The 25,240-nt window shown below is 41.8% G+C and overlaps 1 protein-coding gene across 1 annotated transcript in view; it reads right to left on the bottom strand.

Annotated features, from left to right (window-relative positions):
• Positions 1-6,631: 6,631 nt before the first annotated feature.
• LOC108705157 (adhesion G protein-coupled receptor E1) overlaps positions 6,632-25,240 on the bottom strand; it is a 58,780-nt gene continuing 40,171 nt past the window's right edge. The window contains exons 17-19 of the mRNA XM_041587774.1: positions 19,780-19,948; positions 8,998-9,096; positions 6,632-8,918 (exon numbers count right to left, since the gene is read on the bottom strand). Coding sequence (XP_041443708.1) covers positions 8,838-8,918; positions 8,998-9,096; positions 19,780-19,948 — 349 coding nt within the window. The 3' untranslated portion in view covers positions 6,632-8,837. The remainder of the gene's footprint in view (positions 8,919-8,997; positions 9,097-19,779; positions 19,949-25,240) is intronic.

Below are 25,240 nucleotides of genomic sequence, written 5' to 3'. Positions count from 1 at the left end.
AACTGGATCCTTTTTTGAATAGAGGCACAACATTAGCAATTCGCCAGTCTCTCGGCACTATGACAGACCTCAATGAATCCTGAAAAATTAAGTAAAGAGGTTTGGCAATCACAGAACTAAGCTCGCTAAGTGCTCTGGGTTGAATACCATCTGGCCCCGGACCTTTGTTTATCTTAACAAGTTCTAGTCTCTTTTGGATTTCCTCATGTGTGAACCATGCATCATTAGTTGTATTACTAGAATTGGAACTATTAAGAAGGAAACCTTCATTAACTTGTTCCTCATTTGTGAGTTCAGAATCTGTGCTTTTATTTTGTTTTCATCAACCAGCTGACTCCCCCCCCTCTGATACTTAAGGTCCCACTCCTTCCTGATTAATTTTTTTACAATTAACATGTTTAAAAATATTTTTGGATTCTTTTTACTGCTTTTTGCAATATCTTTTTGCATAACAATTTTAGCTTGCCTTATAGCTTCTTTGCATGATTTATTGGCCTCCTTGTACCTTATAAATGATTCAGCTGTCCCAGCTAACTTGAAAGCCTTAAAAGCACGTCTTTTCTTACCCACCTCAACACCAACACTTCTATTGAACCAAAAAGGTTTTGCTTTGCAACGACGTTCCTTGCTTACAAGGGGAATATACTGACATGTATATGAATTTAGCAGCATTTTAAAGACTTCCCATTTTTGGTCTGTGTTTAACCCTGTGAAAAGCATATCCCACTTAATATGTTGCAGAGATGCCCTTATACTGTCAAAGTTTGCACATCTGAAATTTAGTGTTTAAGTTACTCCCTTAAAGAATTGCTTCTGCAACAGAATCTCAAAGGAGACCATGTTATGATCACTATTCCCTAAATGCTCACCCACACAAATGCTAGAGATAAGTTCAGTATTATTAGTTATTACAAGGTCCAAAAGTGGGTTATTCCTAGTAGGTTCTTGAATGAGCTGGAATAAAAAGTTGTCATTCGGCATATTTACAAACCTACTAGCTTTTTCTGTCTTGGCAACCCCATTACCCCAGTCAATGTCTGGATAATTGAAGTCACCCATAGCAACAACTTGACCCATCTGTGACTCCGCTTGTATCTGCAAGAGTAGCTGGGCTTCATACTTGTCACTTATACGAGGTGGTTTATAACATACACCAATGATAATTCTCTTTGTAACTAGTGATGGGCGAATTTGCGCCGAAAAATTTGCGAAATTCGCAAAACGGCGAAAAATTTGCGAAATGGCGCCGGCGTCTCGTTTTTTACGCCAGTGCCCGTTTTTTTTACGCCGGCGCCTGTTTTTGACGCCGGCGCCCGTTTTTGACGCCGGCGAATTTTTACCGCGAATTTTTGCGGGCGTTTCGCAAATTTATTCGCTGGCGGCGAATCGCACAAATTCGCCGCAAATTCGCTCCTGGCGAATAAATTCGCCCATCACTATTTGTAACCTTTTGCCCAGTCAAAATCTCTACCCAGAGGGATTCTACACCCTCACCAGTGCCAGCTATGGTTATTTCTTTAGTGCATGGCTTTAATTCAGGCTTTTACATACAAACACACCCCTCCACCCTTTTTTAATCCCTCTGTCCCTCCTAAAAACCATTTAAATTCCTTGTAAAGGACAGGAAGAGAATCGACTGTATCTGCTAGGTATATCAGTAAATCATCAGCGTATAGGGATATTTTCTCTGGAACTGGGCTGAGAGTCAGTCCCGTACTTTGTTTGTGTGGGTATGGCCAGAGGTTCAATAGCCAACCGAGATAAAGGGTGACAGAGGGCATCCCTGGTGGGTGCCTCTTCTTAATTGGAATGGGGCAGATATCAGATCATTTACTCTGACTTTTATGGTTGGTTGTTGGTATAGCATCTGCAGCCATTTAAGTGTTCTCCCAGGTTAAATCTACGCAGGGTTTCCCATAAATAGGTCTATTCTGCCACTGCTCTGGTTCCCACCTTGACATGCTGTATTACTATTGTAGAGGACACCAGGGTTGGCTCCTTGATGGGAGGTATATTTCCCCATTATTTGGGGAAGGACTGAACCAGATATCCTTGTGTGCAAAGGACTGTGAAAGAAAGCCTGCTAATATTGGACATTTGCTGGTTTTTGTTGTTTGGCATCAAGTGGACTGACCAGGCCTACTTTGCACACTGTAAAACCAAAGGACTTTCACAAGCTGAAGTAAGCTGTTTATTATATGTTAATTTTACCTTCTGCTGTGGAAAAGCTACTTTGAGTTTAAGTTTCGAAATAAATTGACTTTCTCTAAGAAACTGTGTACTGCGTGCTGGCTGCGATTCCCCCTCAATATTACACTATATTGGTAAATAGTCTCCTCAGATTAATATTAGAAGATCTGCCGGGCATGAATCCAGATTGATCTGGGTGAATCAGATCTATAATGTAACATTGGAGTCTGTTGGCTAGTATTTTTGCAAGTATTCTTGCACCAGTGTTTATAAGGAACTTTGGACGGTATGAGCTACACTTTTTGGGGTCTTTGTCTGGTTTAGGAACAACTATAATGAGAGCCTCATTGAATAAAGAGGGAAGAGAACCCACTTCAAAGGAGGTTTGGAGAGTAGTCAAAAGGTGGGGGTCCAATTGTTCTGCCAGGATCTTATACCAGTTTGCTGGGAGGTCGTCAGTTCCTGGTGTTTTATTGGGTGGGAGTAGTGATGGGCGAATTTATTCGCCAGGCGTGAATTTGAGGTGAATTTGCGCGATTCGCCGTCAGCGAATAAATTCGCAAAATGCCCGCGAATAAATTCGCGAAACGCCCGTGAAAATTCGCGGCAAAAAATCGCCGTTTTGCGAATTTTTAGCAGTTTCACGAATTTCGCGCGAAATTCGCTAATTTTTCGGCGACGCAAAACGGCGCAAATTCGCCCATCACTAGGTGGGAGAGAAGCTATAGCTTCTTTTATCTCCTCTGCCCTTATGGGTTGATTGAGTGCTGCTTTGTCGGCTGGGCTGAGAGTCGGGATAGGTATGCTGTCCAGAAATAGGCAGTGTGTATTGTTGTGGGGGAGAATAGTAGTATCATACAGTTCACAAAAGTATATAGCGAATTCTTCCACTATGAGCTTTGGGTCAGTAACCACTACTTTATCAGGTCTCATTATGGCTGGTGTTGCATTTGTGGGGCACTGTGTTTTTGCAAAGTATGCTAGAATTCTCCCATTCTTATCTCTCATTCTTATCGCTGTGACTGGTATAGGAGGGCTTTTTTTGTTAGCAGTTTGTTTTGCCTCTCTAGGTTATTGCGTTTCTCTAGTAGGAGTGTGTGTGAGTCTGGTGTTAGGTTAGTGGTATGTTCATATTCGGCTTGTGTGACTTCTTCTACTACTTGTTCAACCTTTTCTCTTGTTTGGCTGCGGGCTCATCTTATTTCCCCAGACAGGCCCTCACATTACTGCCTTAGAGGCATTCCATAGGATAGCCAGAGATGCTGACTCTGCATTTGTTTTCCAATAATTAGCATACCCCTCTGAATTGGCTGTTTGCACTAGGTCATTGACCAACCAAAGTGGACTTAGTCTCCATAACATTGAGGTTGTTGGGGTTGACCAACGAAGGGTGAGTAGAAGTGGAATGTCACAGCCGGCACCCGATACCAGAACAAATGCCAAGCACCCTGGTCTCGGCTTTGCTTCACCATAAGTGTGACCACCGTTGGTCTTCGGGAGGAGCCCTCAGCTTACTTGGGTGCCACCTGGACTTAACGAGGGGTGCAAGGCGAGATGTTCTGGCTGGCAAAGGGCGAAGGGGCACAGCTGTTTAGCAGAGTCTTTAGGCCGAAGGTCACGGTACAAAAGGCACCCTGGTTTCGGCTCGGCTTCACCAGTAGTGTGACCACCGTTGGTCTTTGGGAGGAGCCCTCAGCTTACTTGGGTGCCACCTGGACTTAACAAGGGGTGCAAGGCGAGATTGTCAGGTTTGGGTGCTGATGAATGGAGCCTATATGCTGGATAACCCAGGTGATACACATTTACTGCAGGTTTAACAGCAAAAGCCATGTTATGATAAAGGAGTTTTTAATGGAGATGAATGAAATATCAATAACAGTATAAACTGAAAGATACAACCTGGGTAAAGGCAAAGCAAAGTCCAATAAACAGGTGGAGAAGGTCTGGGCAGGCGGCAGGCAAGCAAGGTCCAAAGAGAAGGCAAGGTCAAAGGCAGGCAGCGTTCAAGCAGGGTCGAGATAACAGGCCGAAGGTCAAACCAGGGAATCCACAGAGAAAGGAATTAGGAACCAGGTGGGAACAGGAATCAGGAGTCGAGGCAGGGAACACAGGAACCAGGCAGGGGACACAGGAGTCAGGAGTCAGGAATCAGGAGTCGCAAGTAAGGGGCTGGATCGGGCTCAGGAGCTCAGATAATCAAGCCAGGATCTTAGGGCAGGGACAGGCTTATAAAGGGTCATTAATTGGGAATGGAAGACACATGTGGATAATGAGGCAGGGGAGAAAGAATATATTTCAAGTCTGTCCAGAGCAGTGTCTAACATGAGGACAGAGATCCTCCAGTGGCTCACCCTGGTAATGCAGAACCTCCCAACAACAGGGACCAGGGTTCGATTCCTGGCTGTTCCTGACAGAGATGTTCTGGCTGGCGAAGGGGCACGTCTGTTTAGCAGTCTTTAGGCCGAAGGTCACGGTACAAAAGGGCAAGGCAAGCGGATGGTCAGACAGGCTGGATCGAGGCAGGCGGATATCAGAATTGTCAGGAAGGCAAAGGGTCAAAACTAGGTAATCAATCAGATGGGTTGAGTCAGAGTCAAATAACAGGCAGAGGTCAAACAGGAGGGTGAAGCAGAATCAGAGTTGGTTTCAGGCAAAGGTCAGGTTCCAGAGATCAGAGTAGTCAAAACAGCCAGGCAGGGGTCAAAACAGGTAAGCAGAAACAGGTTTGAACAGAATAGCAATAGCTAACAGCACCAGGAACAAATCCTATCACGGGCACAGAATTAAACTAGAGATCCCTTTAAATATCATTTGAATTTCCCGCCACTGCACGCTGACGTCATCACGTCACTGTGCATAAAACCCAGGAAGAGGCGCGTGCGCATGCCCTAACTAACCGGCACTTGCAGGGAAACAGATCGGCGCGGCCGGCGTCCCCGCCGAGGGGGCGGGTGGAATGGTAAGACCATCTCACCCAGGGATGTTTAAGGGAGAGGACTTTTTGCCCTGTGAGGTGGGTTTCCTGTAATAGGAGAATAGATGGCACATGTTTCTTAATAAAGTTATACATGAGGCTTCGTCTTAATTTGGAGTTAAGACCCCTAATATTCCATGAGATGATTATTATAGGTTGACATGGTGAAGGAAATATTTATGGATAAACAGTTGGTGCCTGTATTGTGGCTACGCTCCATGACACAATGGTATTATAAAAGGTAAAAATTGATAACATCAAACATCCCAACATTTCCCGTCTTCCCTTCCTACCCACCCCCCTAACTTGGGTGGGTCTAATAACCATAATGTAAGACACTTTACTGGTCATTAATTGGGTGCGTGCCCCGTTATCACCAGAAAATCTTTAACTTTGAAATATGTGATTTTAGTCCCTTTCCAATCCGGGTAAACCATGGACTAATGGTCTACAAAAGCATTGGACCGACCCTTTATCCTAGTTTCACATACTAGTATTGGACACCGTCTGCATACTCTGATGTGCTCTCAAAGTACCTTTCATAGTACCTGTCTTTGGGTGGTGGTGTTGGCATCTGTTTAAATGTTTAGCAAGGTGTTAGCAATGGTATGTGGGATACAGGTCAGTCCTTACTGGAGAGTAGCAAAACTACGGGAACACCGCTTTTTACATATAGTTGGTGGTCTGTAAAACCTGTTACTTTTATGCAGATTGTGATTGGAGGTCAGTTTCGCCTGGGGCTGATATTGAAAGGTTGTCTCCATGAGCCTTTCACGTCTAGCCAGGCTGCTTCTGCAGAGGTTGTGAAGATGTGCGTCTGGCCATCGTCAATGATCCTCAGTTTGGATGGGAAGAGCATAATGTATTGGAGCTGTGCATCTCTCAGCCATCTTTTTACTCCCTGGAAGCTTGCTCTTTGTCTCTGAACTGCTGCAGAGAAATACGGGTAGAAGGAGATCCGTGAGCCATTGTGTTGTATTTCGCCTTTTTGGTGATCTGCTCTAAGGATCCCATCTCTTTCCCTGTAATTGAGGACCTTGAACAGGAAGGGCCTTGGTGGGGTCCCTGACGGGGGTCTTCTATTTGGGACACTGTGGGCCCTCTCCTCCACAAAGTAAGTGGAGAAGATCTCAGCTCCAAACAGCCCTTTCAGCCAGGATTTTGTAAATTGCTCAGGATGCTGGCCCTCAGCTCTTTCTGGCAGCCCAACAATCCGAACATTGTTGCTCTTGTGCCTGTTCTCGAGGTCTTCTATTTTCCCTAGGGAAGATTGAAGTTGTTATTGTATTGCTTGCATTGAGTTGTGCAGGGGAGATACTTGATCCTTTAGTGTGGAAACTCTGGTTTCGACTGCTGTTGTTCTCTCCCTTACATTTTGTAAATCTTGTCTCAGCAGTGATATTGGTCACAGCTTTATTAACATGTTTTGTTCAGTGAGCCTTGCCCATTTTCAAACACAGATTTATATAACCAGATTAACCATTTATTATCTAACAACTTCAGACAAAACCAAAAAACAGTGTCAGGTTTGCATTAACTGTTTTGGATAGAAGAAAAGTGGGTGAAAAGGAACTTGAATAATGTAGTGATTGAGTATACACAAAGACTGAAGTACTGATGCCAGAAATAAATATTTAGGATCTTGAAATGTTTTTCTTTGACTGGAAGGAGGTAAAATGCAATATAAATTTGAAAAAGGTCATCAATTGTATTCAACAAGCCAACTATTCTTTCTGAATTGTTATTCATATTTCCATAGAAAAAATATATTCTGGCATAAAGTAGAAAAAAATTACTGAGCATTTGCCAGTCCAGGTCTTATAATGGTTTTCAACACTCTTTTTGCTGTGCAGGCATTGATTGGTTTAAAGTTTTAATTCAACATTTTTGACAACTTGTTCATTTGATTTTGTGACAATAATGTACTGGAAATTGCTTAAAAATTACATTTTCTTTTACTATGCAAATATGGTTTTTGGATAAAGTTCACTTTTAAAACATACAATTATTAAGCATTATAGAATTGTTGATGCAAGGCTTAAGTAATAAATTTAGATTTGCCTGACAGCATAGAGTGTATTCTTTGATCTTAATTGCTGTATATCTTTCTCTGTTATGGATTTTTCAGTTATGTAGTATGCTGTTGGTCAGCGGTGTACCTAGATGTTATTGGGCCCCACAGTAAATTAATTTTAGGGCCCCCAACATATCCAAAAGGTTGTCCTTTTTTATCATAATATGTTGAAAATGTTGATTAATTAGGGACGTATACCTATACCTCCTGGGCCCCCTCTGCTTCCTCTGTAGTTACACCCCTGCTGTTGGTCTTATCCTTTCCACCGCCCCCCCAGATTTATATATATATCCTAGTTAATGGACCTTTTTAAGTTAGGCAGTGAAATCACCGGCATGTAAATGAGTACAGGGCTGGAACCAGGGATAGGCAGAGTAGGCGCCTGCCTAGGGTGCAGTCATAGGGGGGTGCACTTTTAAAGGAAAATAAAAAACATTTTTTTTTTAAAATGTATTTCTTTAAGTTTCAAAGTTCATTCTCCGATGCCCCAGCAGAGTTCCACTCTGCTTCCCACCTCCCTTTTACTTGCCCTGGATCTGTTTGCAAGCCTCAGCCTGCCCTCTCCCTCTTGCTCCAGTTCGTACAGTTCTTCTCTAACGTGGATGCGCTGTAGGAAGCGGCGCACCGCGTGGTGATATCACTCCACACAGGGAGCTGTGCTGGTCTGGCCTGTCGCGCTGGAGAGAGCCCTCAGCCAGGCAGTGGTCGGTGCGGGCGCGGTATTCTTTGTTCTTAAGCTGGCGGCTGGTGGCGGTGTTATTGGAGAACAGAGAGAGAGGTACACACTGACTGAGCAGAGAGGTACAGACTGATCTTGGCTGGAGCTATTTTGGTGATGCTGCTGACTTAGGGGCAATGCATTGTTTATTGGCACAACAGGTACAGACTTGGGGGAGGGCAATGCATTGTTTGTTGGCACAACCGGTACCGACTTGGGGGGCAATGCATTGTTTGTTGGCACAACAGATACAGACTTGGGGGGCAATGCATTGTTTGTTGGCACAACCGGTACAGATTGGGGGCAATATTTTGGGTGTTGCTGGCTGGCACAGATTGGGGGCAATGGTTTGAGGAAGATCTTGGATGTGACTGGATATAACTTGGCCTTGTCTGTGGTCATAGCTGTGGTCTAAAAATATTGATTTTCTTTTAATAGGAATGGTGTAAATTATGGAAGTTGAATCTATAACCACTTTTGCCTAACATCAGCTTTTCTTCCTTATGGAAAATGGCAACCTGACCCTTCTGATCTCAATAAACTCTAAATACAGCAAATTACATATGTGAATAGTCTATTTACAGTTATTTATATGTTAATGGTAATAAATGTTCATATGCAGAGTCATTGCCTTGAGGAACTTACACCCTGTCTTACACCGTGCAGTCTTCCTAGGGAAGGATTAGGACTTGAATGTAGGGAATGTTGAAAAGTATCGATATTGCTGGATTCTATCACGGTTTTTACAGATCTCAATAAACCACAAATTAGAAATAGGCATACTGTATTTATATACAATTATTTAAAGGCAAAACTTTAGAAAATGTTTATGTGTGAGTCTTTGCCCTGAGGAGCTTATGCTCAGCACCCAGTTCCATGCTTCAATAATTTGTATCTTCATTCAAAGGTTTACACCAGTCAGTCTTACTCACTTCTGGCTTCAGTACCTCATACACACTTGCCTGCAAAGAGATATCAAGATGAAATGAGCAGTGTAGCAGCAGTGAGAGCAATGAATATAAGTGGAAGGCTGGGACTTACTGATTTCAAGGTCAAAGGAACTGTGCTGCCTGATAAACCCTCTGATTCTGGCTTCTTAACATGCAGCCTACGGAAAGATTTGCGATATTCCTCCCTTACCTAAATACAAAGAAAAAGTGATGAGTATTAAAATATAACAAGTGCCATCTACAAGAGGTCTGAAGAACGGTGATCAATGCTCAAAAGTTTCCACCAATATTACAAAAACATACAAGAGGGTTAATTGGCTCTTGATGAAATTTATATATATAAAATTGATGTTATATGTATATATTGCATATAGAAGGACCCGCACTCCAAATTCTTGTGTCTCAAAGTTGCACAAAGGGTGCACAAAGTGATGGATCAATTAAACTTTGAGACACAAGAATTTGGAGTGCAGGTCCTTCTATATGCAATATACAATTACTATTAACCGAGCACTCATATATGAATTTTGGAGTAAGAGTGCGGGTATTATTATTATTACTAACATGTATTTATATAGCGCCAACATATTGCGTAGCACTGTAAAGTAAATGTGATTATACAACTACATCACATGAATTACATATATAGAATATATGGAGTAACAAACATCACAATCAATACAGGTACAAAAAGGTGAGGAAGGCCCTATGCATAGGCATACAGTCTAAAGGGAAGGGAGTAATACACAAGGTGTGGGAGTGGGCAAGATCGAATTAAGTGGGTGAGAAATGTGGTATTGTATGCGGTGTTGCGTTTGGTAGTTAAGTTAAGAGTGAGGGTAGGCTTCTCGAAAGAAGTGCGTTTTCAGAGATTTTTTGAAAGCAGAAAGGTTGGGAGAAAGTCGGACAGACCGTGGGAGAGCGTTCCAGAGGAGGGGTGCAGCCCTTGCAAAGTCTTGAATGCGAGCATGTGAGGAGGTAATGAGAAAAGAGTTGAGTAGCAGGTCAGTAGAGGACCGTAGTAAGCGAGTGGGTGAGTATATAGAGATGAGTTCAGAGATGTAGGGAGGGGCAGAGTTATGAAGTGCTTTGAAAGTCAGTGTCATTCATTTGAATTTGATTCTGAAAGGTAACGGAAGCCAGTGCAGGGATTGACAGAATGGCGAGGCAGAGGAGGAGCGGTTGCTGAGGTGTATGAGCCTCGCAGCAGTGTTCATTATGGACTGGAGAGGTGACAGTCTCTGGAGGGGGAGGCCAATTAAGAGAGAGTTACAGTAGTCTAGACGCGATATGATGAGAGAGTGAATAAGAATTTTGGCAGCGTCTTGGGTGATAAATGATTGTATTTTGGATATGTTCTTTAGGTGGAAGTGACATGATTTAATAAGTGACTGGATATGAGGAGTGAATGACAGGGCAGAATCTAGGATAACCCCAAGGCACAGGGCCTGGGGAGAGGGGGTGATAGTGGAATTGTTAAAGGAGAAGGAAAGGTAAAATTAGAAAACTATCCCAAAATGTTGCCAATTACCCCCTGTCCTGAAATGCTGGGTTAGATTATGTCTGTGTGCCTTTTAAAAGCTCTGCTCACATTCCAAACTTATCAACATTTCAATAACTTTGAGGGCGCCATGTTCTTAACCCTATACGTCACTTCCCCATTAAACTTATATCCTCACTGCCTTCCCTGTGCTTGTAACATCGTTGGTTAAACACACAAATAAATGAAATACTGATTACAGACCTCAGTCAGATAAAACACGCAGCCTTTCCTCCCCCTTCCTCCCCTGTTCGCAAAACTATCTTGTAAGCGGAGCGGGAGTTTAGAACAGCGTTGCGTCTCTATGGTTATGGAAGCTCTCTCGCTCAGCGTACAAGTGTTGCGAACAGGGGAAGAAGGGGGAGGAAAGGCATGCGTGTTTTGTCTGACTGAGGTCTGTCATCAGTATTTCATTTATATGTGTGTTTAACCAACGATGTTACAAGCACAATGTTTAAATAGGCTGTTAGAAAGGACCAAGCATAGATAATAATGTCGTTTGGGTGTCATGTGACTTGTATAGTTTCTTGCACAGGGAAATTTATCTGCGCATGCCCAGGGCACGGAGGCATGGTTGTGCGCATGTGCATGCCCTGAGATGGGGATTTTTATTAAGAGACTGGCGTGATATACTTCATTCTACTTGGCAATAATTTGGAATTCAATTTCAGATTAATTTTACAAGCAAACTAAGTTGGAGATATGCTTCTGGTAAGCAGATCTTAACATACTGGCCAGTACTTTGAGCTGTATTTGTATTTTGACTTTAGTTCTCCTTTAACTATGATGGATACTTCGGGGATGCTACTGGTGTTAGTTGGAGGAAAGAGAACCATTTCAGTTTTAGAGAGGTTTAATTTAAGGAAGCGTTGCGACATCCAGGTAGAGATAGCGGACAGGCAGGAGGAGACGCGAGTTAGGAGTTCTGGGTTGAGATCAGGAGATGAGAGATAGATCTGAGTATCGTCAGCATTGAGGTGGTAGTGGAAACCATACGAATTTATTAATTTGCCAAGGGAGGAAGTATAGAGGGAGAATAGTAATGGTCCCAGGACAGAGCCTTGAGGAACTCCAACAGAAAGAGGTAGGGGAGAAGATGATACTCCATTGTAGGAGACACTGAAGGAACGATTGGTGATGTAAGAAGAGAACCAGGACAGGGCTGTGTCACGAAGGCCAAGCAGGGACTGGAGGAGGAGAGGGTGATCTACAGTGTCAAATGCAGCTGAGAGATCAAGCAGTATTAGTAGTGAGAAATGATTGTTGGCTTTAGCGGTTAAAAGGACATTAGTTAGTCGAGTCAGGGCTGTTTCTGTGGAGTGTTGTGGCTTAAAACCAGATTGTAGGGGGTCCAGCAGGTTATTGTCAGAGAGGAATGAGGTTAGTCGGTTGTAGACTAGGCGTTCAAGTAGTTTAGAGATGAAAGGAAGCAGAGAGATAGGTCGGAGGTTGTCAAGATTGGAGGGATCAAGAGAGGGTTTTTTCAGAATGGGGGTGACAAGAGCATCCTTGATAAAGGCCCAGATGTGGGCCGAAACGTTGGACACGAGAGTGACTATTCAAATAAATATTCACGTTTGATTGAACAAACTGGAGTGCTGGTCCATCTTGAAAAGATATATATATATATATATATATATATATATATATATATATATATATATATATAATACACAAAAGCTATGAATATCTTGTAAATTATATCCTTATAAGCGGTGAGTTTTGATGTCATCAGTTATAAACGGTGAGTTCTGATGTAATTTCTGTCACATGACTCACTGAAATTTGTGTATTATAATAAAGTACCCCCAGTTGCAAAATATGAGGATATTAGAAGTTACCTCGGAGTTCCATGATCTGTATAAAAACACTCGGCCTTCAGCCTCCTGTTTTTATATGGTCATGAAACTCCTCTGTAACTTATAATATCCTTATATTTTACAATAGGGGGTACTTTATTCACTATATATATTGCGTAGAAAAGCCGGCACTCTCGAAAATCAAGATTAGCTTGCCTGGGTGCAGCATTTTATATTTGTATCATAGTCCAACAGAAGATATCTGCACTCTCAGGTCTTATAAAGTCTTAGATTTGTTTATTGATAAAAAGGACCAACGTTTCCGGCTATTCCAAGGCCTTTCTCAAGGTTCTCACCTTGAGAAAGGCCTTGGAATAGGCCGAAATGTTGGTCCTTTTTAACAATAAACAAAATTTTTTTAAACAACAACCCAAAGAGGCGAAGATCCAATATCAGAAGATAGGGTTATCACCGTAAAAACAAAACCACCAAAAGGGAGGAGACAGTCATTTTATAAATTAATCTTTAATTTAAGCCACCATCCCCTGACCAATGGTGAAACTACTCTCTTAGAAAAGGGTCTCAGCTTTGTCCCTAAGGCTACTACTAACATATCAACTTCTCATACTGACGTTGCAAAATTTAACAGACAGCTTAAACTATGTGACTATTTTGCCAAGTATTTTGCCAAATACTTGACAAATCAAGTATTTCGAGACAAATCAAGTTTTAACTCATCTCATCTTACAACAATTATTTAATTAAGGTTTTCACTAGATTATTACACCTTCCTCTAGAGGACAAGGTGGACTATAACAGTAAACATTGTGCTATTTTAACTAGAACTGAGAAGGAAGCCATTAGAACTTTATGCTTGGACCCTAATCTGATCATTAGACCAGTGGATAAGGGAGGAGTCATGGTCATTTCGATGCAGTATACTTTAGAACCAAACTTCTCATAGCAGCACACACCAAAAACTCAGAAAGGACCCTACCCCAATGTTTAACCCTTTAAGTGCCAGCAGAATTTCACATTTTGGTTACGCGAAATGCCAGCCGTTTTTGAAACATTTTGTGCTCTCTCACTTTAGGGGCATTTTCTGAGGGGAAACCTATAGTTTACCTAGGAAAACTATACATTGTTTTTTTCGGTAGAAACTGAGCTTTCTAAATCTGCCTGAGTTTTCATGTATTTCCACCTGTGCAAAAAAATTTATAGTGCTAAATACCAAAAAAAAATGAAAAATTACCATTTTTCATCGTATATCAATTTATACCAGAAAAATATTTCATTTTACGGATGAAAACCCAACTGATTTGGAAAGCCTTATGTCTCTCGAACGTGCCAATACCAGATATGTATAGTTTTAGGGAGATTTAGGATTTCTGTACAGCAAAAACTCCCGGCAGTATATTACCGAATTTTGAAAGCACTAAGGCAGAAAACGGCATGCTTTAGATTCCAAGGCAAAAAATCCTGAAACCGTAGGTTTACCCCAGAAAACCATACATTTTTGAAAAGTACACATTCTGCCGATTACAAAATGGGTAACTATGTCTCTCTACTCCCAACTACCAAACATAAAAGCTTGTCTGAACATAGTTTTTCAACAAAAAATTCAAAATTCTGAAAAATCATTTCAAAGGTTTTATTTTGCTGCTCCGCATATCCCAAACTATATTAGGTACCAAGAAAAAGCACCTGAAATATGATTGCCAGGGGTCCACTGAACAGTTTGATACCCATTATGCATAGGTTTACCAAAGTATCTGGCATTTAGAGACACCAATATGTAGTTAGCACATCCAAATTGTTCAGGACTTTACTTCAGCTACTGAGAAATCAACACATTGACTGCATTTTTTGTGGGGTAAAAACACAGAAATATATGTTTACCCCCCAAACCCATATATTTTTGGAAAGTACACATTCTACTGAATCTAAAATGGGTACCCATGCCTTTCTGCTCCAAACTACTGAGTCGCAAGGCTTTCCCAAAATTGTCGGTTTTGGTGAAATATCTGAAAATTTCCTCAAACCTTCAACTTCCCAGCACCATATCGCCCATTTATCATTACGTACTAAGAAAAAGCACCCTAAATATGATTGCCAGGGTTCCTCTGAACATTTTGGTGGCCATTGTTCATAAGTTTACCAAAGTATCTGGCATTTAGAGGCCCCAAAATGAAGTTAGCCCATACAAACAGTCCTGTGGGTAACCAGCTAATGAAAAATCAACACATTGACTGCATTTTTGTGGGGTAAAAACACAGAAATATATGTTTACCCCCCAAAACCCATATATTTTTGGAAAGTACACATTCTACAGAATCTAAAATGGGTACCCATGCCTTTCTGCTCCAAAATACTGAGTCGCAAGGCTTTCCCACAATTGTCGGTTTTGGTGAAATATCTGAAAATTGCCTCAAAGCTTCAACTTCCCAGCACCATATCACCCATGTATCGTTATGCACCAAGAAAAAGCACCCTAAATATGATTGCCAGGGTTCCTCCAAACAGTTTGGTGGCCATTGTTCATAGGTTTACCAAAGTATCTGGCATTTAGAGGCCCCAAAATGAAGTTAGTGCATACAAATAGTCCTGTGGGTAACTTCAGCTAATGAAAGATCAACACATTTACTGCATTTTTGTGGGGTAAAAACACAGAAATATATGTTTACCCCCCAAACCCATACATTTTTGGAAAGTACACATTCTACAGAATCTAAAATGGGTACCCATGCCTTATTGCTCCAAACTACTGAGTCGCAAGGCTTTCCCACAATTGTCTGTTTTAGTGAAATATCTGAAAATTGCCTCAAAGCTTCAAATTCCCAGCACCATATCACCCATGTGTCATTACGTACTAAGAAAAAGCACCCTAAATATGATTGCCAGGGTTCCTCTGAACATTTTGGTGGCCATTGTTCATAGGTTTACCAAAGTATATGGCATTTAGAGGCCCCAAAATGAAGTTAGCACATACAAATTGTCCTGTGGGTAACTTCATCTAATGAAAAATCAACACATTGACTGCATTTTTGTGGGGTAAAAACACAGAAATATATGTTTACCCCCCAACCCCATATATTTTTGGAAAGTACACATTCTACAGAATCTAAAATGGGTACCCATGCCTTTCTGCTCCAAACTACTGAGTCGCAAGGCTTTGCCAAATTTGGCGGTTTTGGTGAAATATCTGGAAATTGCCTCAAAGCTTCAACTTTCCAGCATCGTATTGTCCATGTATCATTACCAGCATAAAGCATCCTAAATATAAACATATGGGTCTACTAAACAGTTTGATGCCCAATGTGCATAGATATACCAAACTTTGTGGCGCACAGAGACCCCCAAATGACAATATGTATAGACATTTTCACGGCTGACGCGCTGGCTGCTTCAATATAACCACCTGGTGTGTGTATTATGCGACATTAGACCACCTAACAGTACAGAGACCCCAGAAAACCATATATTTTCAGAAAGTACACATTCTGACAAATCCAATATGGGTAAATAAGTGTTTCTACTGCAAACTGCCAAACTGCAAAGCAATGCTGAACATAACGGTTTTTATCAAATTTCTGAAAATCGTCACAAAGCTTGAATTTTACCCCATTATATGCCCCACATTTCGTAACTTATCAGTATAAAACATCCTAAATATGAACGCCAGGGGTCTACTAAACACTTTGATGCCCAATATGCATAGATATACCAAACTATGTGGCGCACAGAGACCCCCAAATGACAATAGTGTATATACATTTTCACGGCTGACGCGCGCTGGCGCTGCAATATAAGCACCTGGTGTGTGTATTATGCGACATTAGACCCCCCCTAACAGTACAGAGACCCCAGAAAACCATATATTTTCAGAAAGTACACATTCTGACGAATCCAATATGGGTAAATAAGTGTTTCTACTGCAAACTGCCAAACTGCAAAGCAATGCTGAACATAACGGTTTTTATCAAATTTCTGAAAATCGTCACAAAGCTTGAATTTCACCCCATTATATGCCACACATTTCGTAACGTATCAGCATAAAACATCCTAAATATGAACGCCAGGGGGTCTACTGAACACTTTGATGCCCAATATGCATAGATATACCAAACTATGTGGCGCACAGAGACCCCCAAATGACAATAGTGTATATACATTTTCACGGCTGACGCGCTGGCTGCTGCAATATGAGCACCTGGTGTGTGTATTATGCGACATTAGACCCCCCTAACAGTACAGAGACCCCAGAAAACCATATATTTTCAGAAAGTACACATTCTGACGAATCCAATATGGGTAAATAAGTGTTTCTACTGCAAACTGCCAAACTGCAAAGCAATGCTGAACATAACGTTTTTTATCAAATTTCTGAAAATCGTCACAAAGCTTGAATTCTACCCCATTATATGCCACACATTTCGTAACTTATCAGCATTAAACATCCTAAATATGAACGCCAGGGGTCTACTGAACACTTTGATGCCCAGTATGCATAGATATACCAAACTATGTGGCGCACAGAGACCCCCAAATGACAATAGTGTATATACATTTTCACGGCTGATGCGCTGGCTGCTGCAATATAAGCACCTGGTGTGTGTATTATGCAACATTAGACCCCCCTAACAGTACAGAGACCCCAGAAAACCATATATTTTCAGAAAGTACACATTCTGATGAATCCAATATGGGTAAATAAGTGTTTCTACTGCAAACTGCCAAACTGCAAAGCAATGCTGAACATAACGGTTTTTATCAAATTTCTGAAAATCGTCACAAAGCTTGAATTTCACCCCATTATATGCCACACATTTCGTAACTTATCAGCATAAAACATCCTAAATATGAACGCCAGGGGTCTACTGAACACTTTGATGCCCAATATGCATAGATATACCAAACTATGTGGCGCACAGAGACCCCCAAATGGATATATAGTAGATAAAATTTACAAGGCAAAACAAAATAAGGCAGTAAAGAGTGAAATGCAAAAAAATCCAATAAAACCACAAAAATAAATGTTTTTTTTTCCAGACTAGTGTTATCGGCCGTCAGAATCACAGTTTGAATATTTTAGCTGGGCCAAACAGGTTATACGGCTAGAAACAAGTGAACACAACATACGCAGAGCTGAAAATGCAATAAAATGGCTAAAAATTCAATAAAATGGCTAAAAATGCACCAAAATACCCAAGATTGCAATATAATCACCGAAATAACATACAAAAGATATTGCACAGTACGGTTAGCGAATACGCTATTCGTAATGGCAATAAAACATTTTTTTCAGCCAAAAAAAGAGACGATGCGATAAGAAAAAAAAAAAGCCACAATGCCATGTATGTGCGTGTGGGTGTGTACAAATGGTAAATTACATGTTATGTGCGCGTGTGTGCGTGTGTGTAAGTGCAGTGAGTGTAAGTGACCCCCCCAATCCCCAAAATGTATGTGTAAGTGTGTGTAAGTGTGAATCTAAGTGTGTATTACTGTAATAAGTGTGTGTTGGTGTGTTTGTGTGTGTAATTGTTGCACTAACCTGAAAAAGTCGCTGGAGACTGTTGCAGACGATCAGGAAGAGCCCCTGGAAGAGATCTGCGACGTCATCTGTGTCCCTGTGCTGTGGGGGCGGAGATCTACGGCGCGGTGTAGGCTGCAGCAGCAGGACACGTAAGTAACACGTGCCTGCTGCTGTTTTTCGGCCCCTGGGCGATCGCGCCCCAGGGGCCACTCGATCCCCTGCTCTGCTCGTTGTCTAGGGGCAGGGGATCGTGAAGGAGTGGAGCGAGCGGCTCTAACAGCCGCTCCTCCGCTCGCAAACCCGGAAGTGCTGCAGAACGTAGAATCTACGATCTGTGGCACTTTGGTCCTTTGATCCACAGAACGTAGATTCTACGTTCTGTGGCACTTAAAGGGTTCAAGCCCTTCTTGAAAATACAGTAGGCTGTGCTGATCCCTTCGAAATTCAAAGTTTTTTTTCTTCTATTCCTTCAATCAAACTTAATGAATGGGCCCCTTGATCTATCAGGCAGAAGGGAGAGTTGCCATGAAACTTTATCACAAATATAAGGATGGAAATACTATTCTATATGCAGGGTCCATACGGACAAAACATATTTTAGGGACACTTTACCCCCTATGGTTGCTTATAAGAGAGGCAGAAATCTTGGAGATGAACTAATAAATAGAAACTTGATTAGAAAAGACTGACTTTGCAATTACAGCAAGAATGGCTGTTTTTCCTACAATAACCGCAAAACAAGACTAAACTAAAGTCTAAAATAGAATAATGCTATAAATGTTGTATTTTGTATACTAAACATAAACTCACTGCACCAGAAGTCTACTTAAACAAATGATTTATGCTTTCAAAGTTGCAAGACCAAGACTACACCCATGCTCATTGTGGTCTGGGCTTCAGTTTGGAGGTGAAGCTTAGGGATGGTCATAAATTATCAAAACAACACAAGTCAAATAATTGCTGCCATAGAAACTGATACATATTCTGATTAATAATCAGAATATGCAGACTGCACTGGGCCTGTGGATACAAATCTCTACACAGTCGCCAGGGAAACAAACAAAGCTGCTCGAGTTCTGGGAACTAAGGTGAAGGAGGGTTTCCCCCTGCTGTTTGAAAGTATGATTGTTTCCATGCAGAGCAGTTAGGGAACATCTTAAGTTTCCTATCTCCAGCTGTCAGAGCAATTAAAAGTAAAATGAAGGGGGAATTTCACTGCATACAGTCAGGTTTATTATAAAAACTGTACACATTTTTTCAATTAAAGAATATTGGAGATAGATTTCTTTTTCATTAAAGAAAGTAAAAATGGGATCTTATTTTTTGCCTTCTTTTGTATTCTTCTTATGTGTATCCTGCTGATCACTCAGTTGTGGCACTTCTATGTTCTGAATAATGATTTTTATAAGGGTTAAGTAATTAAGCTTCTTGGCCAGTGGCATTTTGGGCACTTACGTCATATTGACGTACCTATGTATACACTATGTTCTCCATTTTATCTGTTACTGACTATATTGATTTATTTAATGAGTATATGTTTTATTAACCTGTTCTGAGAGTAAATACACAGGGTTGAATTGTGTCATTTGTTGATGTGTAGATTGAATTCCAGTTGTTTCCAATGTAATTTTTGTTCAGCACCATCATCATAAAGCTAATTTTCACTAAGCATAGTACTAGGTGCACAGATCTGTATTGGAAAAAATTAAATTGGAAAAAAATCTGACCTTTTTACTATGGTTATATATACAGTAATTTGTCTATGCTAGATAAATTGTGAGACATGTTAACTTAAAAAAGAAAAGTGATGTCTCAACCTATAGCTACTTGACACCCTTCTAAAAAAAATGCCACAAAGAATCTCCTACCAGCATGCGGTCAAACTGGAATGCTATTTAAATCACACAAGCAATAGTTTTCAGAATCAAATCAATCTGGAGTTGATCTAGTTCCTGGCTGGAGTTATACTGACTAGTGAATAATTAGAAAGGATACTTTTACCTGGAGATTGAGCAGACAGTGTACAAGGAAGATGAATGCGCCCTGAAGGCTATTGCAGATGGTGAACAGATACGATGCCACAATGGCCCCAGTTCCACACTGGAAGAAGCCAAGGACCCAAGTAGATCCAAGTATGAACAACTGAGCCAGGGCCTTGAAGGTCAGTAACCTGCAGCGAGAAGTAAATAAACCAGGATTCTCAGCTTCTCTGCTTAATATCAGTAACTCATTGACAGATTTTTTTATCTGTTTCTTTATAAATAAAATGATCATGACTGTGAAAGGCCAGGAGTGGAGAGGATGGGGGAACCTTTTACTCACCCTTCATCTGGTCTCCACAGCTGCAACCTTGACCCCCAACAGCCTCTCCCCCAATAAATGCAGACACCAAATTTTGATTGGATAATGATGGCCACGGCTTCTTTATTAACTTTAACATGTTCAGAACATTAAACCACAAAGAATAATATAATTAACCTTTTACAACCCATAATTGACATTTTAACATTCATAACATCCCAGACCTGTTTTCTAACCCCACCTATTGCACCAATCCTGATTCCCTCGAGCAAATGGTCCTGGGATTACCATCTTGTGCATTGTACATTCATAATGCTGCACTTCTCATGACTTTTGTTATTAGCCACAGTACACTGACTCAATGGTATTTACCCTTCTGCCACCAGGGGACCCCATGCCTGAGTTGGTCCATTATACATTGTTCGTCCATCTCTCCAGAAGGCATCATAGTTCCACCCTTCACTCCCTGATTTCCCAGGATCACCACTATATGCTGCAACAACTAACTACCCCCCACTCCTTTGGACACCTTTTATTCCTGAAAGCACAACCCAGAGACCAGTTCTATATCTCCAGCCTATTACAGGACTGCCTAGTGGCCCAAAAGAGGGAGGGGGTGGGGTGGGGTGGACCTGCTTTTTTACTGTGTTGCTGTTCCCCAGTTACAGGTAGGAAAAAAGAAGTGTCCTTCTCCCACTCTTTCTTTTTATTGCCTTACCCCCCCTTCATGGGCATCCACAGAAAATTTTCCAGGGGGGGGGCAAACGCATCAATCAAAAACAACCTATTTTAAATAGGTGTACATGTAATGCCAAGTTTGTAGGAGCTCACTTTGGCAGTGACTGATGGGAGTGATGTATAATCTTGGCAAATTGCTGGTTAATGTTCTACATATAGTCTAGGGATGGGGAAATTGTTTGCCTTGTATCACAGCGGAAATGATGCCCATAGACTTGCATGGCGTCACGCGTCAAATAAAAAGTTTCGCACATCACAATAAATTTGTCCTCCCATAGACTTTAATGGACGTCAGCGACATTTTGCCCGCACCAAATCAGATACATGTTGTATTAGGGCTCTTTATGGCCATGTAGTATATTAGTATGTAGCACAGAATAATGAAGTATATTCCATGCATATATTCCATGCTGATTTCACTTTGAATCCCTGTATAACACATACAAGTTAGAAATGCCCAAATACACATGCCCCAGAGCATGTAGCAGCACCAACTCAAATACCCCCAATACATATATGTGTGCTTAGGTAGTGTTTAATGTGAAAAAGTGAAAAAAATTGCAGTACTTTCTACTTCTCTCTTTGCCCCTCTTGACACAACACAGTTTTGTAGTTTGTACATTTTCCTAGCATACATGAAGATACATCCTTCCCCCCCTCCTCTAAAGAATCTCGGACACTACCGGCAGCAAACAATTTACAGCAGCAGCTGATCTCCATGCTTGGCAGCCCTTGTAACTCCACTGCAGCTCAAACTAAAAGGCTAGTCTACACACTTAAGGGTAAGGTCACACTGTGCGATTTGGGGAGATTTAGTCGCCTGAATGCCTTGCCTCTGTCTTGTGCCGGCTAAAATGAAAAGTCATCTGCGGCATGGCACATGCATCGCTTGGTATTCTGAAGTCGCCCGATGTTTCCTAGCGAGGCAACTTCAGGTGACTTCGGAATACCAAGAGACATGTGTGCCATGCCGCAGGTGATTTTTCATTTTATCCGGCACAAGACAGAGGCAAGGCATTCGGGGAGATTGGTCACCGCAAAGACGAGGCGATTAGTCGCCAGGCGACTAAATCTCCCCAAATTGCCCAGTGTGACCTTACTCTAAGCTGGCCATAGATGCAAAGATCTGATCGTTTGAATCCTCGAACTATCAGACTTCCCCATCTCCAGACCTGCCACTAACCTTTCAGATCAGAAAAAGTACAGATCAGCTGATGTACTGCCCCTACAGCAATCGTACGAAAGGAGGAATGAAGCTCATTTAGGGCTGAAATGAGGTTAGGCGGGGCCCCCTCCCCCCCCCCGGTGTAGCCTAGCCTCTCACTCCCCAGCCCCCAGGTAAGAACAATGGAGGGGGCTAACAGTGGAAGGAAAAAGAGGGGCAGGCTATGGAAGGAGGCAAGGGGAGGAGTGATGGTTTGGAAGGCTTTTTGAGGCTATGTACAGTAAAAGAATTCAGACTCGGAATTGCGGTGATGCAGGGAAAGCAGGGTTGACCAGGAAGATACAGGGAGGATTCACCACCTCAAAGCCAGGGTAAGTTGAGAGCAGCCCCCACAGGCCATCAGATTATCCTTGTACCAGCAGCGCAGGTTCCCCCAATTCCCATGGGACCCCCAGCAGCTCTGCATCAGCAACCCCCACCCTAGCTGCCCCAGCCAGCCCAGCAGTGCCAGCCTCCCCGCCCAGCCAGCCCAATACTTGAGGCCCGCATCAGCACCCTTCCCCCACAAAGGTCCAGCAGCAGTCAGGGGCCACGACACCACCACAGCTAGGGGGGCATAACTGTCCTGCCCAGTATGAGGGTGCCCACACCAAGCGCCAGAGCAGGTGCCATCTGGGATCGCGAAAACTATCGCGAGATCCAAGATGGCGGCCAGGACTGGAAATGGGGAAGGGAGCAGACTAAGGTCAGTGACCACTCTCCCCATCCCAGAAGCCGGTCCCTCACTCGGTCACCTCATTCAGGCCCTCACGGGCAGCCTCGGGACAGGCAGCAGTGCAGCCACCACAGGAGCCCAAGCAGGCCCCTTACCACACCCCTCCTATTCGGGAAGAGCAGCAGGGAGTATAAGTGGTCACCGTCCAAAAATCATCATCAGCAGAGGGTTGAGATTCGACACCGAGTTAACAGAGGGTTACAGGAATGGTTCAAGCAGCACAGATAAACAGAAATGGGAAAAGGTAAGGGTGAGTATACTAAAAGTGATGTTCTGATTTGATACAGAATATGATTCAGATGAGTTTGAGGGGATGATATATATAAAACTCTTGAGAAACACTTGAAGGTTGTTAAGAGCAAAGAAATTAAGAAGATGGGTAAGGAGGGTAACAGCAGTGGGGGGAAAATTTCATATAGCAGCTGCTGGTGATATGTATGCTTGTGGGATTGCTGTTAATCATAAGCATTTAGCAAAACATATGAAACCATATCAGAATAGATAAAAGGGTTCATGATAAATATGAGTTGTTACACGCTGATCACCCAGAGTTGAAATATATGTACACCGTTTAGGATACGTTTACAATGTATGGTGGGAAGTCGTGGTTTATGTATGATAAGGAGTTTAGAGAAAAAATGGCTGATAATGATACAATGATTTTTGGTAGAAAAGATATGGAGATATGGATGCAGTGGGTGGGGGGGGGCAATTAGGAAAGAGAAAACAGGTAAGATCAGACAAAACTCAAATATCAGAATAAAAAGAAAGTGTTAGAGTTTCAATGAGAAGAAGTGTGATAGAGGAGACGGTTGCAAATTTAGACATGTCTGTTGTTTTTGCAGGAGCAACCACCCAGTAGTTGGTAATTCCTTGCATGGCAGTGCTGGCAAAGGCACCATCCCCAATTAACAGGCAAATTAATCCCCTGGTTAGACGTGTATCCAGATAGAACAAAGCTTGGATGTATTAAAATGTTTTTGTTGAAGGGTTTAAAATTTCAGTGCAGCATTTAGTAAGTTGGGGTAGAATTAAATGGAAATCAGTTTAGAAGTATCCTAGAGGTATTGAAAGAAAAATTGGATAGAAATATTACTGGGCAGAATGGTGGGCCCATTCATAGAGCCTCCAATTGAAAATCTGGTAATCTCCACATTTCCACATTGGTGTGGTACCTAAAAAAGAAGCAGGTAAGTTTAGATTGATTGAGTACTTTATCATACACCAAGGGAAATTTGGTTAACGATGCAATTGACAGTGAGCAGTGCAATACCAGTCTTTTGATCAGGCCCATGAGATAGTAAAATGGAAAGGTATAAGATCAGAAATGTCCAAGTTGGAAATAGAGTCCTCTTTTCACTTACGGCAACTGCATCCAGACAGTTTAAATTTACTGGTTGTTACTTTCAGGGGGTCTACTTTACTGACAAGTGCTTACCCATGGGTTGTGCAATATCTTGTGCATTTTTCGAAAGCTTTAGAACTTTCTTGGATTGGTTTCTGGACGTAAGGTCAGGGCATAACAGCATAGCCCACTATTTAACTGATTTCCTAATAGTGAGCCACGAAGGATCAACCGTCTGTGGGGAGTTGCTATCAAAATCTAGAACTTTTGTTAAATGAATTTGGTGTTCTGGTGGCAGTTGAAACAACAGTAAAATTGACACAGTGAAATTGACACAGAGATAGGAGTATGCAGACTGCCAATTGAGAAGGTTATAAAGGCTAGGATGTTAGGGATGGGCTTGGTGGCCAAGGACAAGGTCACACTAAAGGATTTACATGCACTGCTGGGCACTCTTAATTTTGCATATAGGATTATACCTATGGGGTGGATAATTAAAGGGATACTGTCATGGGAAAAAATAGCAGCACTAACATTAACGGATTCATTTTGAAAAATTTTTTTCCCATGACAGTATCCCTTTAACCAGAGATTGCAGGTTGGTTCAGGAAAGAAAAGCAACCGCATTGTATGATAAGATTAACAAATTCAGCTAAGTCATCAGACTCACCCCTAGTTATAGGTTTTTAGTGTTAATCTGCATGAGACAGAATATCTCATTCAAAGACCAACATGTCCCAGATGTGGAGAGCAACATAACATATGCCTTGTAGAGAAGGGAGATTTCTTTAAGCCTGTGCCTAATGTTTCAAACAATAGCTCATACATGCCCTGATAGTTACATAGTTAAATTGGGTTGAAAAAAGACAAAGTCCATCAAGTCCAACCCCTCCAAATGAAAACCCAGCCCCATACACACACCCCTCCCTACTTTTAATTAAATTCTATATACCCATACCTATACTAACTATAGAGTTTAGTATCACAATAGCCTTTGATATTATGTCTGTCCAAAAAATCATCCAAGCCATTCTTATGATAATTTAGGGCAGCTGGTGAACCCGTTTTAGAAGAACTGTACAAAAGGTCTGTATCAAAAATATAAAATAAAAAAATAAACTCTTTCCACCTATAAAAG

Source organism: Xenopus laevis, chromosome 3S, assembly GCF_017654675.1.
Source record: "Xenopus laevis strain J_2021 chromosome 3S, Xenopus_laevis_v10.1, whole genome shotgun sequence".
In the NCBI taxonomy this organism is placed as follows: domain Eukaryota; kingdom Metazoa; phylum Chordata; class Amphibia; order Anura; family Pipidae; genus Xenopus; species Xenopus laevis.
The sequence above is the reverse complement of the archived record's forward strand: the minus strand, read 5'-3'. Positions and strand labels throughout refer to the sequence as shown.